At 41.7% G+C, this 18288-nt stretch overlaps 2 protein-coding genes across 2 annotated transcripts in view; both read right to left on the bottom strand.

Annotated features, from left to right (window-relative positions):
* Window positions 1-1555, bottom strand: part of LOC115679525 (uncharacterized) — a 65827-nt gene extending 64272 nt beyond the window's left edge. Inside the window, exon 1 of the mRNA XM_056310496.1 lies at window positions 1431-1555. The gene's annotated coding sequence lies outside the window, so the exon portion shown is untranslated. The remainder of the gene's footprint in view (window positions 1-1430) is intronic.
* A 3670-nt stretch (window positions 1556-5225) lies between these two features.
* LOC115679468 (uncharacterized) lies at window positions 5226-9889 on the bottom strand. Its single transcript, XM_030603066.2, has 2 exons — window positions 9780-9889; window positions 5226-7475 (listed from the first exon to the last, which is right to left on the bottom strand). Exon 2 carries the CDS (start codon window positions 7397-7399, stop codon window positions 5402-5404), a length of 1998 nt encoding a protein of 665 aa, XP_030458926.1. The 5' UTR covers window positions 7400-7475; window positions 9780-9889; the 3' UTR covers window positions 5226-5401.
* Window positions 9890-18288: the final 8399 nt, after the last annotated feature.

Here is an 18288-nt window from a genome sequence, read left to right as displayed (position 1 = left end):
TATTTGAGTTTTCGTTTGGTCTTACAACTGTGTGCATAGTAGGTGCTCGATCTACCTAGAAGAAATGTATTACTCACTGAGCCGTGGTAGCTCATTCCTCTCATTTAACTTGTTTTTCAGGTTCTTCACCGAGACGCTAGTAGGCGTGAGAGTTCCGGTGTCGGGGAGAACATTTTGATAGTTGGGACTTTTTGGTACGAGTTACACATGGATGTGGAGCTTAATGTACTTAGCTTTTTGGTGGATTGTAGTTAACTCTGATATTGTAACCAAATAAACTTTATATCATGTATATATGTGGTTGCATATATTTTGATATCATGTGAGTTTTGGTTATGTTTAGGCTGCGTCCTTTTGTTAAAGGATGGCCGTGTCATGCCCTTATTCTTGTTGAGTTTGGGGTGTGACAGTTCTAGAGTTTGATAAGGTGGTGAACACCAAGAATGTGTTTTTCTTGGCAAGGGATACTCTTGCGATGGCATGTTCAAGATGAGTATTATTGAGCATTCTTCTGCTTTATGGCATGCTAGATGAGGATATTTAATAATCGTGATGACATAAGTTGTGAGCAAACAATTTTAAAATTTCGTTTAAATAATGTTAACTTTTCAGACAAACATATCTACTGGAAGTGAACTATTCTGTCCAGTCTAAAGGTTGTGTCAGTTCATGAGATGTTTCGTTGTTCTTGTATAAACATATTTACATATTCAAAAAAATATACTCCAATTCCATGTATTTGTGTCGAGAGAGTTTGTGAGGTTAAATTGTATCCTTGGGGCATTATTGCCTTAGGAAGTAATTTCACCCGCTCTTAGTCGAACAATTCTGTTTTATATACTACTTTTCTTTCACGGCTCACCCTCAATTCATGTACTCTTCTGCACTAACAAATCTCAAGCCGTGCCTCCAACGACACCAACTGTTACAAACACGCCTTTCGCTCATGGTCTCCTCAAATTCACGACATCTGACCAATGGCGGAAGAGCACAAAAAGCTATGCATATCATTGTTTTTTCACTTGAGGAATGTTATTGACCCTATATACCATATTAATTGATGAATGGGTGGAGAATTTTTGTTTCATCAGTTGCGTACACTATAAGAGTCCCGCATCTGTTAATTGGGAGGAGTGAGCACAAAGAATTGGTCTTAACCCTCTTTCTCTTATGTATATTGAGTTTCGCACGCAAATGACAAAACATGAATACAAGGGCAATGATAAAAGACAGAAAAGTAGGAGTCAGCCGTATAATAAGAAAGATTCCGGCATAATGCTAAATAGAGATAGCCATAAACTTGCGTATAATTTGTTTGTAATAGTAGATAAATCACTGAATCAATGTGATGGATGTTGGCGTGAATAAATCATGCAAAATAATTTCAATAATCGAACTCACTTTTAAGTTGAGCTAGCTAGAGCACTGACCTTTCAGTCAAGTGATGCCGTACCCATATGGAACAAAAGTATTCTAAGGAATTCCGAGATCAAAAGCTGTTAAGAAATCTAGAAAATGAAGCTCGTTCAAATGTCTGCATGAATGAAGGCTTTGCTTTCATTTCCAGAGAGCAATGACAACACTTCCACGTAAAACATTCCTTTATAGCATATGATTGCTTAAAGTGTTCATGAATTTGTGCATGAGAACAAAAAGGAACAAAGAATAAAGAATTGATTACTTACTTGTGGCTTTCCCATTTCAACATTATTGTACAAGCTCATCCGGCTTTCACCCTTTATGTAGCTTTAGCGATTATTGAAGTAACCTCTTGTCTTTTCGCTTTACTCTAACAATAGTTTCGGCAGACACGTGAAACGACTGAAATAGTCACTTTCAAGCTTAAGCTTGAACGGATCATCAAAGCTGGTGGTCCATCTTCAAGCTTCTGATTGCTTTGTATTTATTATCCATTTCCACCTCAAGCTTTAGACGATTAGTAATGGTCCGACAACGATCCCAAGCAGGAATAGAGCATGTTGCTGCTCGATCAATTTCATATAGATAGAATTTTCATGAGCTTTTGTTTAGACAAACCCATTTATCGGCAGGAAATGACCCAAATTGTCACCTACTTTCTTCTTTGTCAATGTTGTTATTAATCGCCAGACACACGATGTAAGATGGATAATTTCTTCGGATTATTACTTTCAATTAATAGTGGCATACTTTCCTGTCGATAGTATCATCATTAAATCTAGTCCAAGCTGGCATGTGATGAGCGATTCGACATTCTTTTAACGTTCGTGGTTTGACCCCCGGTAAAATGAAAGTAAAACCATCTTATGATAAGCTTTAGCTATGAATATGAAATGTGAAAATTGTTTCTCGAAAGTATTCCAAAAAACCTAATGGCAGGCAAGGAGATTGACAGCATGGATTGGCAATTTTGATGTCCGCTTCTAAGACGAGTAGAAATAAATCCTAATGAATTAGCTACAATGGCCGGTATGATACAATGCATATTAGAATGATCATGGTAGCCGTGGCAGTCGCCATGGGCCCGGGGAGTTCCATAGTAGAGCTCAGCATTAGTGGCCAGGGTGACGGGAGCTCTATGCTACAAAGCTCGGCCATGGCAACACTGGAGAAGAAGAAATAGAGAAAGCATTAAGAAAATCTTAAGACGAAGATGAAGGAACATGGAGAGAGAGAGAGAGAGAGAGAGAGAGAGAGAGAGAGAGAGAGAGAGAGAGAGAGAGAGAGAGAGAGAGAGAGAGAGAGAGAGTTTTAACCGGCAAGATAAAAAGGAAAAGAGAGGGAGACTTTTCGGTTTTCACGTTGAGAGAGAGAGAGTGGGTGTGCGTGGTGGAGCTAGCTCATTGAATAAGAAGAAGTGTGTGACATTCCGCAATTTCGCTCACTTGGGATTTATGAAATGAATTATTTTATTAATGTACTCGTAGTTAGTTTTCACCCGGAACTGATCATTCCTGGGATACTAACCGTTAGGGAAAGGCTAGTGAGGGATCTAAATTCGTACGACCAAAGAAAATTTGATCGTGAATTGACTTTCGACCATGAAATCGTCGAGGTGATATTTTGAACCACTGTTGGCCGATCCAAGGATAGCTAGGGGTCAGTTCGCCACTGTCATAGTAATGGATCGCGGGTGATTCCGCCGGATCACGAAATGACTTGATGAATTATCCTGAACCTATACCGAACGATTGTACCCCTCGGATCTAGTAATTGATCCTCGCAATTTTAATGACAACCGAAGTCGTTATGGTCTGAATAAATTGCACGTGACTCGATTTAGTATCAGTCACGGGTCGTACAGGCGAAATTCCCAAAAGCCACCCGTTAGTCTGAGAAACGCTCGAGTTACGTTATATATATAATTTTAATATTGATTAGAGACCAAACCAAGCATCAGAAAATTTGGAAAGTCACGACAAGACCTTTGGACGACGTTGTAATTGGAACGTACAACTCTGGATTTCTTCGGATTTTTCAGAAAAGTTCGATTTCGGCGAGAAACGGAGAAAGTGACCATTTTACCTTTGGGAATTAATAAAGGGTTAGTTTTATGGGCAAAGGGCATTTTGGTCATTTTACCCTCAAATTTGGAAAAGACAATTTTGCCCTTGGACTTTTTAAGAAATTACAAGATTACCCTTGGATATTTTTGGTAAGATTCGATCTGGGCCGTCGATTTTAAGATTAGATCGAATCTGGACCGTTGAATCAAAATGTGAGAGAGTGGTATTTTGGTCATTTGCCAAATTGGGTCAAAAGTTACTATTTAGGTCCAAGACCCTTTCTCTCTCCTCTCTCTCTCCCCCATTCGGTTCTCCCCCTCCACCGTGAGCCCCCCCCCCCCCCCCCCCTTCGATCTCTCTCTCATCGCCCGGACCGCCGTCGCCGCCGTACCGCCCACCGCCGCGCCACCGCTGATCCGCCACCCCCCATCCCGCCGTTCTCTCTCTCTCACCCTCTCGGTCTCCCTTAGCTGTGAGCCAACCGGCCGCCGCCCAAACCCCCGTCGCCCACCGTTCCTCCCGATCGCCGCCGATCGTCATCGCCGCCGCAAGCTGCCATTAGATCTTGGTTTTGCCACCGCTTTCGCTCTAGCCGCGTGAGTCTAGAGTCGAGTAAGTCTCGCCTAAACCCGACTTAGGATATTGGGTATCGACGGATGATTTTGGTTGGAAACCGGGTTTATTTGGGTGCGAAATTGTATGGATTAGGAGTGGAACTAATTGGCGGGCCTAAGAGTCAAAATCGGATGAGTTCGGTGGATTTTTGGAGGTTGGTAGGTGGCTGTGAGTGATCGTTCAATGGGCTGTGATGGGCCGATCGGGGCGTGAAGAGAGAGAAAGAGAGTGTGGGTGGGGCTAGCTCATCAAAAAATAAGGAGAGAGTGAGGTTTTAGCAACAAAAAAAAAAAAAAAGAGAGAGAGCTAAGGTGAGTACAAAATTATATATTGTGACCGAGTATACATAATAAAATCACCAATAGATGTCCCTCGCCTAGTGTGTAGCAACTAATTATTGCTCGTACCTAAATATGGAGAAGAAAATTCATGACTTTACAATTAGGGTTGATGCAATTGATCTGGACATTGATAGATTTCTAGATAAAAAATGTTCGAGCTCATTTGTTCGAATCTTATTAATTATGTGCAAACTACTTTGGCTCACGTCCACCTGCTCAAGATAATTGAATATACTTAACTGTTTATGGGGCTTACATGGTGTTTCATGAGCCTTCAAATAGCCAAGTCTGCACCCTCGTGCCTCGGGATAATAAAAAAAGATAAAAAGAAAAATAAAATTCATGGCCCAAGAATTCAGTGGACATGCATCTGTGTCATTGTTGCCTCAAGAATAAATTCCTAGAACAGTGCATAGGTGTATTCTCCGTAAAATACGTAGGAGTGAGCTAAAGAATAGAAACATGCGCAATCAATTTGGTCCTACTGGGAGGAAAGATAACATTCCAACATGATCTTGTACAGCTCTGTTTCTTTCCAAATCTATTAAACTAATTGATGACTAAATAAAAACAGAAGGGATAGAAATTTAAAACAAAAAGAAAAAGATTTACAGGTGTCAATGATAAGTCCAGGTGTCAGTTTCTCATAAGCCCAAAATAAATCCAACCAATGAGCACCAATTCGATTTAACACCTGCCTGAAGATGTAGTCTTGAGTCGGCCCAAGAATTTAGTCAGACATGTGATGAGAAGTCAGGAGCATCAACATCTGCTTAACCAGATAACATGAAATCGATCTGCATTTGCGCAGAAGAGGGAATGGATGAAAGGGAAAAACGAAAAAGAAAGAAAGGCAATGATTGACTACACCATATCTAGTATGATGTAATGCATAATTTCAGAAGAAAATAAGAACTTTAAACAAGTAGTTTCATATGCAATAGCAACATTCCACCATCTCTATTCGATTTTTATGTTCCAAATCTTAACGGTGTTGAACTTGTCTGTCTTGTGAGAAAGGAGGAGCCACACGTGAGTGATGATTTCTCCGCCCCGCCTCACCAGCTCCATGTGTTGGTATTGCTGGCAATTGTACGCTGCGAAACATAGAATCTCAACCCAAACGCTGCTGATGATCTCCCATGTGTCCTCAGTATCTTTCAGCTCTCTCGCGAGTCTTCCCGCTTCCTCAACAACATTCCACCCTCTGGTGATTACTGGTTCAAGGCTCCCCTCTAAGGGACTTTCTTGCTTGTACCCTGTTTCCAATAGAATTTCCAGGATGCTCTCTCTGTCGCGCTGCTCTTCTGGGACTTGCTTCAAGAACGTCTTGAACTTAGAGTAGGCGTCATTGTGGGTGATCTTGGCTGTGGTCAAGGAGAGTATGTTTGGATGTTGTGCCAGAAGGAACATCATGTAATCTGATATCAGTTTGCTTGCCTTGCTACGGTCTGAATTTTCGTGGCATGATTCGTTGCAGATATGGGTCGCAATGTGCCATATGATGATGCTTCTGTCAAATGCCATCTCGATACTCCATTGGAGCTTTTCCAGAGACTCGAGCGTCCATTGGCCTCTTTCCGTGAAGGGTTGACTGTCTCTCTTCGCTTCAAACTTTTCCATGTCTTTCAGCAATAATTCTTTCAAATACTTGGGAATTGGTTTAGATTGTGTTGCCCAATATCTCATGAACTTCTCGGCCTTGCCACAGAATTTGAGGATTTTGAAGAGCCAGGGCCGTTTTTCGTGTTGGAAGAAATCCAGAAAATTAACTTGGCGAATTGTGTGAGACCACCTTTTCTTCTTCAGAGATCGTTTGACAAGAAATTTCAGAAACTTCGAGACCATATGGTGCTTAATGTTCATTATAATCATCCAATCCGACTCGAATAGCATCAGCAACTGGTAAGTTTCCAGAAGCACGACTCCAATCAGCAGGCCAAACGTGTAAATAACGTACGGACCTCTCCAGTGTTCATCAAAGAAAAGCCCCAGGAATCCGCCTGAGGTCACCAGCAAACTAAAATAACCGATGACGCGGAGCGTGATCCCGGTCTTGGTATAAAGAACTGGTGCTTTAGTGTAGAGGACGTCATACATGAACCCGAGTTCCATATCGGTTGTCAAGAATACTTCTTCAGGACTGTATCCGTTGATCAACTTATTACGATGCTCCATGAAGAAAGGGTGCTTCAGCCAGTCCACAAGGTGAGGCTTTAAGCAATCAAACCGATAGTAAGCCTTCAAGAAAATATTTAGATCGGGAACATCTTTAAGGAAGTTCTTCAATGCAGAGAACATCTCCTTTTCATCATCGGAATCCATCAATGCAGAGAACATCTCCTTTTCTTCATCGAAATCCTCTTTTCTTATGTTCGTGTTCTCGTCGTACACAGAGGAGAGTGCCCAAATTGTTTCTCCGTACTTAATTATCCCAGCAACAAACAGCGGAAAGTACAGTATCATCGGGATGGAGGTCTTCCAATTTCGCCAGAGGATCCACACCACGAAAGAAAACGTGATGATGAGGTTCAATACACGCCTCACGCCGAGCCGGTTGTCTTCCACTGAATATGCGGTAATGCTATCTGGAGTCCCCAACAGCAGTAGAATCAAAGGCGCCAACAATGCTTTTAGTTCGGTATCACACTCTTCCTCGGACTTGTTGAGTCTGACTGTCGTGAGCTTGCTGAGCGCTAGCGTCGCTAAATAAGAGGTGAGCAAATAAGATGCCCAAACAACAAATGTGATTGTCTGGCCACTTGAGGTCTTCCTGCGGCTTCCTAACACAGTAAGCACCATCTGGAAAATCAAGCTGAGTAGTACCAAAAGTTGAATGCTCCAGTTGTCCCAGAAACACGTCATCTCCGACGCCCACCATTCGTGAGGGCATCCCGGAGGCACCATTGAACAGTATATTATCTTGTGCCCTCCGGGCGTGGTTGTTCCGGATATCATTATCACAAGTCTTTGCGAAAAGAAGTTGGTGAGAGATCCTCTTGCCCCGAATTAGACTTTAAGATCCTTCTTCAAGCTGACAAAAGATGATGCCACAGTGAACAATTTCGCTCAGTAGCTGTAAGATACACAGGAATGTGCCAATTGCCATCCGTGAACCGATACTTGGCGTCACTTTCATTGACACCAGGTAATATAACTATGATAGAAAGGGAGCAGGCACGCAAATTACCCAATCTTAACACGGGGAGGAAGTGACAATAAATAACAATATTGGGCTCGTTGAGTTTAGTAATTGGAATGAGTACAATCTAAATCCTTTAACGAGGATCCATTGGAGGGTAAATTTGGTGTCACCAGCTGCGGTAATTCTTGCTCCAATAGCGTATATTTAAGTTGTTGCAATTAAGAAGCTCTCTTGCATGTGTATATGTTCGCTTTGCACCTCACACGGTACACATTTTTACCCATGTTTTTCCTTTAAAGAGGATTCTTATACATTCACACACTGATAGAGTAATGCCGGGTCACTAACAACTGGGCCGCTAATCGATATCATCACCACAAACTGATCTTGGCGAATTTCCATTTCTCATTTCAAATGAGATTCTTTTTTCCTTGAGTTTTCATTTAGGATATAGTTTGAAACCGGTTGTTTTCTTAGTTTTTACCTGGACGATTAGTTTTTTCTTCTCATTAAACCCTCGGATTAAGTTCCCGGTCTTGCTATGAAATAGATCGATGCCGACTCCTCTTTCTTAGTAAAATCCTTCTTTGGCAAAATACCCGAATCGAGGATAAAAAGATTTTAGGAACCGTAGGCGCTGCCTTGGATTCACAAAATTCGAGGTGCTACAATTATAAAAGATTATCTATGATACAAATTTTAATTCTAGAAAAGTTTGATTAAGATAATTGAATGTATTACTATTCTCATTCTGTTGAGGGCGCGGGTCCATCACTAGTATAACTATTCAACTTTTCAATGTGGGATTGTTGTCTACATAAAAAGTAACCAAATTTAATAATGATAATGTAATTTACATTCTCTTCCATTGGGGAATAATTGCAAATTAATTCCTGTAGGTTGGTCGTGAAAATTATTTTAAGTTCTCCTAGAGCACAACATCCCATTAACTCGAGTTGAAAATTACTGGCTAAGTATTATGATTTTCTTTATTTTTAAATTAAGAATGAACATCCACACAAAGTGATTAACTTGGATGGATAGAGAGAGATCTATAAGTGCTTCAAGAGGACCGTGTCACGCAATAATTCTATTCCTTCATAGTTGGGAGATTCAAGAAAAAACCCATAACTTGAACCCAATAACCTAGTTTAACTTACACCTTCATTCGAAAATTTAAACCGCCGCATGAGCCAACTAGATATTATTGAAGCTCTAGACATCCAATGTGGGATTTCACTTTTCTCCCTCTATGTGTGAGCCACTACCATATTGGGCCAGCATGTTAGAGAGTTTGTAATGTCAATGTTCGAAAACGAGTCCCACGTAGGAAAATAGAAGGAAAACATTTTAGATAGGCATGGGTCTCAAGCGGACTTTGCACACTGGATGGGCCTGATTATAAATAATCTTGACCGGCACTTGGGCCATGAAGGGTTTGGCTGAATGTTAATTTCTAGACAAACACGTCTGTTGGAAGTCGGCTGTTTTGTCCGGTCAAGAATAAAAAGGGAATTCTTACAAAAATTCCAAACTTGTGAAGAAAAATAAGCTTTGCTTTCATTATGGAAAGATGAGGGCACTATGTCAAGGAATGTACGTACATTAATGCTACGAAAAATGGTGCATTTTAGTTCTGAAAACAGCAACATAGCCATCCGGGTGAGAATGAATCTCATGAACTTGTTGCGATGGGGTCAGAAATGGAGATAGATATGATCACTGAACTGCACATGGCTGCTCTGATCAAATTTGTGGAAAAGAAGAAACAAAGAAGAAGAAGAGAGAGGGAATCTTAACCGACCAAATGATAAAAAGGGAGAGAGAGAGAGAGAGAGAGAGAGAGAGAGAGAGAGAGAGAGAGAGAGAGAGAGAGAGAGAGAGAGAGAGGGGTTTGAGTGCAAAATTATATTGTTCGAATCCTATTAACTAGGTACCAACTACTCTGACTCACGTCAACCTCCTTAGGATAATTGATTGGACTTAACCATTTATGGGAATTGCTTTTCTTTTGGTTCATGCGTGATCAGACTCCTTGCACAAACTTGGACAAAAGATTATACTGTATTTTGAGAAGGTTACGCAATGGCATATGCATACTAGATCAAGACTAGCAAGTGAAATAAAACTAAAACGCACCAAAGTACGCAAATGAAAACTGGAAAGAAAGAGGGATAGGTGTTGGGGATGGACCTTTTCGCGACGCCTCACTCGAACCTGACGAGCACCATTTCCAAACAACTGCAAGAACTAGGGGAGTTTCCGAACCCGAAAGCAACCGATCAAGAAAGCCTTAGATATATACTTGTCTGCTATGTTGCTACGCCCGGAAACATTCCTTTCTTACTGTAGAGACCCACTCAAGCACTCACTTCGTCGGCTAATAAATAAAATATCCAAAGTTTTCATAAAGTGTCTATGCTTGCTTCGTGCTTGCGACTTTCCTTCACTTTTTGCTGCACATATGTTCATAACTATGATTAATTACACCATGCTTTGCACTTTATCATTAGTTCTTCCTCGTTGCACTCTGCTTTGCACTTTATCGTTCGTTCTTCCTCTCTTTTTAGCAGATTCCCCAAGGCTACCAACTGGCTCTTGACTTTTTCTGCATGTGCCGCCAGAGAAAGGAAAAGGAGACGAAAAGAATGTTGCAATAATCAGTGTTGTCTCGCAATTCACATCGGCGGAGCATCCAAGGGACAGTTCTTCTCATGCAGGATGGATGTACTAGAGAAATTAGGATATGATTAGGTCTTTAATTGTGTAGACAGATTTAAGGTTGTGAAGTGATCTGATTAAGGCATCTGGTTTAAAAGTTACTACTTTTGCTCCTTTGCAAATTTCTTTCTTGGTTTCTCTCCTTTTTGAGTTTTTGGATCTTCTCCTACATTCTTGCTTTCCCGTGTTGAATTCCTTCGTGTTTGAGATATTCTCGTATCTTCCTCTAGCCTTAATTGGCCTCGATCGTTAGTTAGTTGGTAAAAAAAGAATTTGATAATTTATTTTAAATCTTTTGAGTACCATCTGAATTCAAGGCTATTTTTCGTTTTCAAAATTTTCTCATGGGGTCATGGCCATGACTGATTTGGGGTTGCCACCGCGGCCGTGAGTATGTCATTCTAATTTTGATTAGTTATATATTTGTTTAGTTTAAGGTTTAAGCAGGTATACCAGAGCGGAATTGACTTACGGAGAAGTAAGTACGCTGAAAGGTGTCTTTCTAAATTTGAAATTAGGAAAAAGGGGCATCCAAATGATTTACGCGGATTATCGTATTGGGGAATTTTGAATTATAGGAAACAAATAAAGACTAGCGAATAGTGGAGACTTACAGTGAGCGTAGAGGAATTCACAATTACAGAGACACATGCATGTACTTGTGAAGTTTGATGCCTATCGTGTAGGATATACCAGGGGGTTTAAAGCTCCCATTTCGATGGGTGATGAAATCTCATGAAATAAGTGGGGTTGAGCCGGCCTACTACCATTTGCAATTTTGTAGCCAGCCTCGTCCTTCTCAATACCGCCCTAATTTGTCTTATAAAGTGCGATCTAGGGTTTTGGGTCGGAGATTGATGTGGGAGCATCCGATTCTGTGGAACATTCCTAATCGATTCCATCGACAAGCCTGGTACGATCGATGATCATCCAAGCCAAAATTGACTTTGATTATAATTTGCTTCGATGGGTAAAAAAATGAAGTTGTCGACAAGGAGAATATCGACCGAGTTATCCATTAAAGGTATTATCAAGTCTTGACTCAGCCAATTTTGTATCGATTCACCAAGATTAGTTGCTGATTTCAATGTGGATCAACATCATATCAATGGGAGGTTGTTCCAAACAATTTCCTATGACATTCAATGATTTATTGAGATGGATATCCTCTGGTCAAGGCTGGAGCTCGAATTTTGGGAGATAAAATGCAAGGCTCAAGATTTCAAGTCTCCATGTGTCATCAATGCATTTCTAAGTTCTTAGGTCTTAATTGTTTTGTGAGTCCCAAGAGTCAAAGTCCTTAGTTCCTAGGAATTTAATGCTTTATAGTTCCTAAGTCCTTAAATGGTTGGGTAGTTCCTATGTCTTTTAATCTTTGGTTATTTCCTACGTCCTAGTTTCTCTATAAATAGAGGAGAGTCCTCCATTATAATGCAGAGATGATTTTGAATGAGAATACAAGAGATTTTCCTCTGTGTGAGCGATTATCTTTGGAGAGTGGATGTGATATCCCGAAAATTCGACCAAATTTGATAATTTATGAAATTGTGATTTCGTCGATACTCTATTAGTTAATCCTCGCCCTGACCTGATCACTCAGAGAATACTAACCAAACGGAATAGGCTATCGAAGAATTTATTTCTAACATCCGCTCGTTAGTTCGAGATGAACTATAGTTGCGATTGATCGATTTTGGCCATGAATTATTATCCGATTTTGAGTGTCGAATGCTTGATGATTTCACACCCGAACCATAGGACGTCGTCTCGTAATTTTTACGAATTGGCCATCAAAAATTTCAATTTCGGAAAAGAATCGAAGAATCGGAAATTTACCGCGAGAAACGGAAGTGAGTCGAACAAAGCCCATTGGGCCTTGCGCCCGAGGGGGCCGGCCATTAATGCCTGATAAGGTTAAGTCGGTCCGTAATTCGTTGCTCGGACTGATAACAAAATGGTAAATTGGGGGACAAATTTAAGAAAAATTTCAAAAGAGAAAAGGAAATTTGTGGCAGATATTTTATAGAGTAATTATTGGACCCACTTTCTTTTTCTTGCTCTCCTCTCTCTCTCTCTTCCCTTCCCCCTTTCTCGACTGACTCCGCCGACTCCCCCACCAAATCCCATCATTTCCCTCTTTCTTCCTTTTCTTCTTCTTCTTCTTCTTCTTCTTCTTTTCTTTTCCTTCTTCGGTGCTGTTGCTTCTTCGTGCCTTCCGCTTCTGTTTCTTTCCTTCAACTTCTGCTTCCACTGGCTGCTGCTTCTGCTTCTTCGCTGCTGCTGCTTCTGCTTCTGCTTCGCTGCTGCTGTCTCTGCTTCTGCTTGCTGCTGCTGCTTCCTCTTCGCTTCTGCTTCTTGTTCTGCTTCTCATTTTCAGCCCGCCAGACAAGCCCTTTCTCGCCGGAAACAACCACGCCGAGAGCCGCTCCACCTCACCACCGAACCACTGCCGCCCCAGCTCCTCTCTAGCCATGCAGCACCGCCCTTGCTGCCCTGGAATAGCTCGTCGCCGGCTGTTTTCCAGCCGAGTTTCTGTTGGAATTTTGGGTACAAATCCCTTGTAAAGTGAATAAGAGGTGTGGATGGAGGAGTCCCACATTGAATAGAAGAGAGATGGGAGATGAGTTTAAATAGTTGAGCCTCTTATATGGGTTTGGGTCTCAAGGGGTACCCCACTTTTGTGGAAGAGAGAGGACTTACGCCAAGCTGGGTTGGTTTCCCCCTGCGCGCGCCGCCGCCGTCTAGGTTCCGATCGGTTTTATTTTTTCTTTTTATTTCGAACAGATATGTCTGTTCGTAGGTTCGGGTCTATCTGTCCGAGAGTGAGAGTAACTGAGCTGAACGAAATTGTTCGCTTGGTGACTCTTCATTTTCGTCCTTCTATATCCGAAATTCGCTTGGTGACTATTCATTCGCACATGACCGAACGAAACTCTTCGGTTATTAGCAACTGTTCATTCCGACTCTTTATATTAAAAATAACATCCGTCAGAGAGGAATTCTCTGGTTTTTTCGCGAGTCATATTGCTGCACTCTCATTCTTCATTATTGTCATTTTTTTGTTCTATTATTCTGCGAAGTTGCGTTTGAATGAGTCCTCTGAATACGTACCATTTCGGAGGAACGAGATCCGTTCTATTTTGGGAGACGATTGTCCAATATCCTCGGGTACTAATTGAGGGGCCAAATTCGTCTTAAGGACACGACGTTACTTCGTTGGGCTCGGATCAACATTCAGTTTATTTATTTGTACTACTTTCAGGTTAGTTTTCCTGACGTTTGATTTCAATTTTTGGTATACGAACTTAGCCGACAACAGTTTCCAGCTCCGTCGCCCGCCGGTCCGCCCTCCATTCCTCACCTCGCCACCACAACTGCTCACCGCCACTATCTAGCCACCTCCACCAGCTGCCGTTCCGTGCCCGGAACAGCCCCAAGCAACCCCGACCAGCTACCACAGTAGCCGCTCCTTCGCCGCCCCCGGATCACCGCCGTTCGACGCTTGTAACGCAAAACCGGAGCCGTCACGAGCGAGCCCGCGTTGTCGCCGTCGTTCTCATGTTAACGCTGTCGTTAAACGAGTAAGTTAACCCCGAATCCCTCGTTTAGGGTATTAAACTTGCTTAGGGTAGTTTAGTTTAAGTTTAGCTAAGTTTATGGCTAGTTAAGTGGGACTAGGTGATAGGTTATCGTTAGATTATTTGATAATTGTTGGTGATAAGTTATCGGTGGATAATAAGTTATCATTGAATGTGGTGATAGGTTATCAGTGTTTAATTGATGAGTTATCGATAAATTTTTACGATAGGCTATCGATATGTTCGATAAGTTATGATTATTTGTGTGATAGGCTATTATTGTGTTTGCGATAAGTTATCGCTATTTTTACGATAAGTTATCTATTATTTTATCATTACTATTTATTTTATTAAATTAATTAATTTTCGGAATTAAATAATAATATTTTATTCTTAAAAAATATTTATTATTAAAATATTTGATTTTCGAAAATTTAATATTAATATTTTCAAATGATTTTAATATCGAATTGTGATTGTTTTATGCACAAATTGTGATGCCAATGTTGGATTTCACCATATAAGTTGGCGTATATGGCAAATGATTTGAATAATTATGATTCGAGAAAATAATTTGAATCTTTGAAAATAAATTATTTTCGGATTTAAAGGTTAATATATTATTATTAAATAATTAATTTACGAATTTATTTATTATTATTTCAGAAAATTTTTAATCTCAAATTATGATTTCTATGCTTGAATGGTGGCGATTATGCCGTGAATTGTTGTATTAATTTGATTATATGACAAATTATTTTGAATGGAAGGTTCTAAGGAAAACTTATGAGATTTTTGGAATTAAACTATTTTATTGTTATGCCAAGAAATGATAGTGATGCTTTGTGGTTGATAAACATGTTTGGCATCGAAGCTTGCAAGAATTGATTGATTGGTTGCATGTGTGACCACTTGGTTTGTTATGCGGCATTGTGTGAGCACTACTCATGGACGTATGGGCTAATTAAAAAGATAATAATTGGCCGGAATGCTTATGTGCTCGTGTGGTCATACGTCGGAGCCGTCTTGCTGTAGATCCCTTGACAATGCCCGATTTATCGAGGTCTGCTGTAGATCGTGCTTGATTTTATCGGATGCATGGAGATTATCTAGATAGCCGATACTCCGCATGCCGAATCGCGACCCAATGGCGGATTCGATGCTCCTTACGGGATACCATCTTACTGTAGATCGTTTGATGTTGCTGTATTGGAATGCCATCTTACTGTAGATCGTTTGACGTAGCCATGCCCGATAGGGCAGGACGGAGCCCGGTCATGTCGGAAGACTGCCATCTTATTGCAGATCGCTTGATGTGTAATGGCCTTGAGGGGGCGTAATAACTGGAATACGTATGATGCATAGTGCCTGATTATGTGATGAAAACTACTAGGCATGGTATGGGACGTGCCCAAGTGGATTCTATCTTATAATCGAGACACGCGCGCCTGTGACACATTGATGCATGGGAAATCTCTTTAAATGCTTCGAGTATGTGACATATTCATTACATCAATGGGTGTACCAAGGCGAGGTAAGGATGTCTGTGGTTGTTTAATTATGTTGCTGTTGATGCTTTATTGCCTGATTAGGGACCCCTAAAGCGAGTTGGCCGCCTAAGCTCCGCTTAGGCGGTTAACTTACTAATATTTTATCTCATTCGTTGTTGTTAAACCTTTTCAGGACCTTAGCATGTCGTTGCTCCCTAGGCGATTTGGAGTACTGCAGATTTTTGTTGGTCCTTGATGGTTAAGCCTGGAAGCTGATCTTTTGGATGAAGTAGATTAACCTTAGCCTTTATCTTTTTGCTGGCTTTTTGTAGAAACGTTCGAAGTGGGCTTGTAAATATATTCCCAGGGTTAATCGATTTTTTTAAAAAAATGGCTTTTGTTATGACTGGTTTTCCTCTGCTATCCCTAATTTGATTGTTGTCTGGGGTTTGTTGTGTTGGTTATTGTTTTTGCTTATGTAATTCAAAGATAAAAAGAAAAGGGTCGGTGACGAGTCCTGGGTCGTCGCATCATAATGACCATAGCGAGATGTTGCGCGTCCGTAGGGTTTAGGGCGTGACATCCCTGTTGAATTGGTATCAGAGTAAGGTCAACTCGATTCAAGTTTGATCGAGACCTGGAGTGATAAGGTGCGATGGGTTTTGGGATAGTGAGTTAGGAAAACACTTTATGCTTGTGTTTGATTGTTAGATTTTTTGTTCGTAAGCGGGTTACTCAGGAATTCTAATTCCTAGTTGGAATTGGAAAGCAGGTTTCTGTAAAGATCCTGCAAGATGAGCGATCCTGAGTAGAGAGCGCCTCGGAGAAGGGTAGTGATGAGGCAGATTGGTGCTAGAGAGAGAGCACCTGAGGATCTTAGGTTGGACCGGATCGTGCAAGCTTTGGAAACCTTGGTCGGGCAGCAGGCTCTGAACCAAGCTGCTGCCGCTGCCCCTGCTGATATTCCGTTAGCTGGAAACGAAAATGGGAATGGAAATGGGAATCCACCCATGCACAAGTTGGTGGAGCAGTTTTTAAAGCTAAAGCCGCCCAAGTTCACTAGTTCGGGTGATCCCGAGGTTGCAACCCTCTGGATACGGGAACTGGAGAAGGCGTTTGCTTTGCTGAGATGTACGAACGAGAATAAGGTGACGCTAGTTGTTTACCAGTTACAAGGTAATGCTAGCACATGGCGGGAAGTCACCCAGAGGAGGGTATTTCCCGAAGGTACGGCCCGGGTGTGGGGTGCCTTTGTGGAAGTGTTTAATAACAAAGTATTTTTTGGACTGCGCTTGAGAACAGAAAATAAATGAGTTTCAGCGGCTCAGACAGAATCAAATGATGATGGACCAGTATGAAGCTAAATTTGCCGAGTTGTCCAAGTATGCTCTAAGATTGATCGAAGATCCGGTTGATAAGGCAAGGAGTTTTAGGGATTAGCTAAAGCCCGAGATTAAGGATCAACTGGTGCCCCTGAATCTGAAGGATTATGATGAGCTGTATGAGAGGGCACAGTTGATTGAGAGGAACTTGGCGAAGAAGACAGCCACGTCTGGATCGCGGTTTGTGCCAAATAAGGATAATCACTGGTTTGGGAAGAAACCGATGACAGGAAGTAAGTTCCCTATCCCTTCCACCAAGAAAGGTGGAGTGAGAAAGCCGGTGCCCAACAACAACAATGGCCCCTGTTGCTTTTGTGGAAGGCGCTATGGGTCAGCCCCGTGTCTTGCTAGGACGGGTGCTTGCTTTGGTTGCGGCCAGCATGGCCATCATATCAGAGACTGTCCACGCTAGGCAACGGGAGCGTAGAGACCAATGCAGCAGGTAGGACAACCTGTAAGGAATGCCCCGCCGAACCAGTTGAATCTACCCCAAGTGCAAGGATGGGTCTATGCTGTCACTAGAAACGAGGTGGAGGACTCGCCTGTCGTCATTACAGGTACGGTCTCGCTACACGACCATGTTGCATATGCTTTGTTTGATCCTAGAGCTACGCATTCCTTTGTGGCCAAACAGTTTGTAGAATTAGTGGGGTAAAATTCGAAACCGCCATAAGTGGTCTATAGTATTTCTACCCCTCTAAAGGATAGCGTAGTGTCTGCGGTAGGTTGTGCTGGTTGTAAATTATCCGTTGGTGGTCGTGAGGACAGCATAGATTAATCGTCTTGACGATGTTTGACTTCGACGTGATTGTTGTAATGGATTGACTCACTAAGCAACGAGCCATAATAAACTGTTATTGTAAGACGATACAGTTTGAGCTAGTAAGGAGTGTCGGTTTTGTGTTTGTCGAGAATTGAGGAAGACCTTCGATCCTGTGACATTCCAAATTTTGACCCATTTTTGAGATTTATAAAGCGTATATTTCGTCAGTGTGCTTATGGTAAAATCTCGCCCAGAACTGATCATTCTTGAGTTATTTTTAAATTAGAGATTTCCCTAGAATCGCACTTGATCGAATTTGGCCGTTATTTAGAGCCCGAACTTTGGTGTCGGATTGCTCGGAGTTTCGTGACGAATTTAATTGGACAGTGTCAATATTATTGTGGCCAGCGTCGATATTGCTCGGGATCGGTGAAAAGTGAAATTTGGGTTGGGTGCGAATTTGGACTAGTAGACCTCCCTCTGGGTTTATTTTAGTTAGTGTTTTGGCCCTTTTTCCTAAATTATAATTAGGGTTTTTCGTGGGCCGTTGGATCGATTTCAGGCTTGAACGAGGATCGTTGGATCACACTCGAGTGCGTTGACTTTTCTCACACACTCTCTCTCTCTCTCCCTCTCTCCCTCTGCCGGTCATGTCCCCTTGCGCACGTCCACCGCCCTTCCCCATGCAAACTCTCTCTCTCCTTTTCTTTTCTTTTCTTCTCTTCTTCTTTCTTCTTCCTCTCTCTTCTTCTTCTCTTCTTCTTTTTC

The sequence above is a fragment of the Syzygium oleosum genome, unplaced genomic scaffold, assembly GCF_021117445.2.
Source record: "Syzygium oleosum isolate NSW1041296 unplaced genomic scaffold, Sole_v2.1 Sole_v2.04, whole genome shotgun sequence".
In the NCBI taxonomy this organism is placed as follows: Eukaryota; Viridiplantae; Streptophyta; class Magnoliopsida; order Myrtales; family Myrtaceae; genus Syzygium; species Syzygium oleosum.
This window is presented reverse-complemented; position numbering and strand designations above follow the sequence as displayed.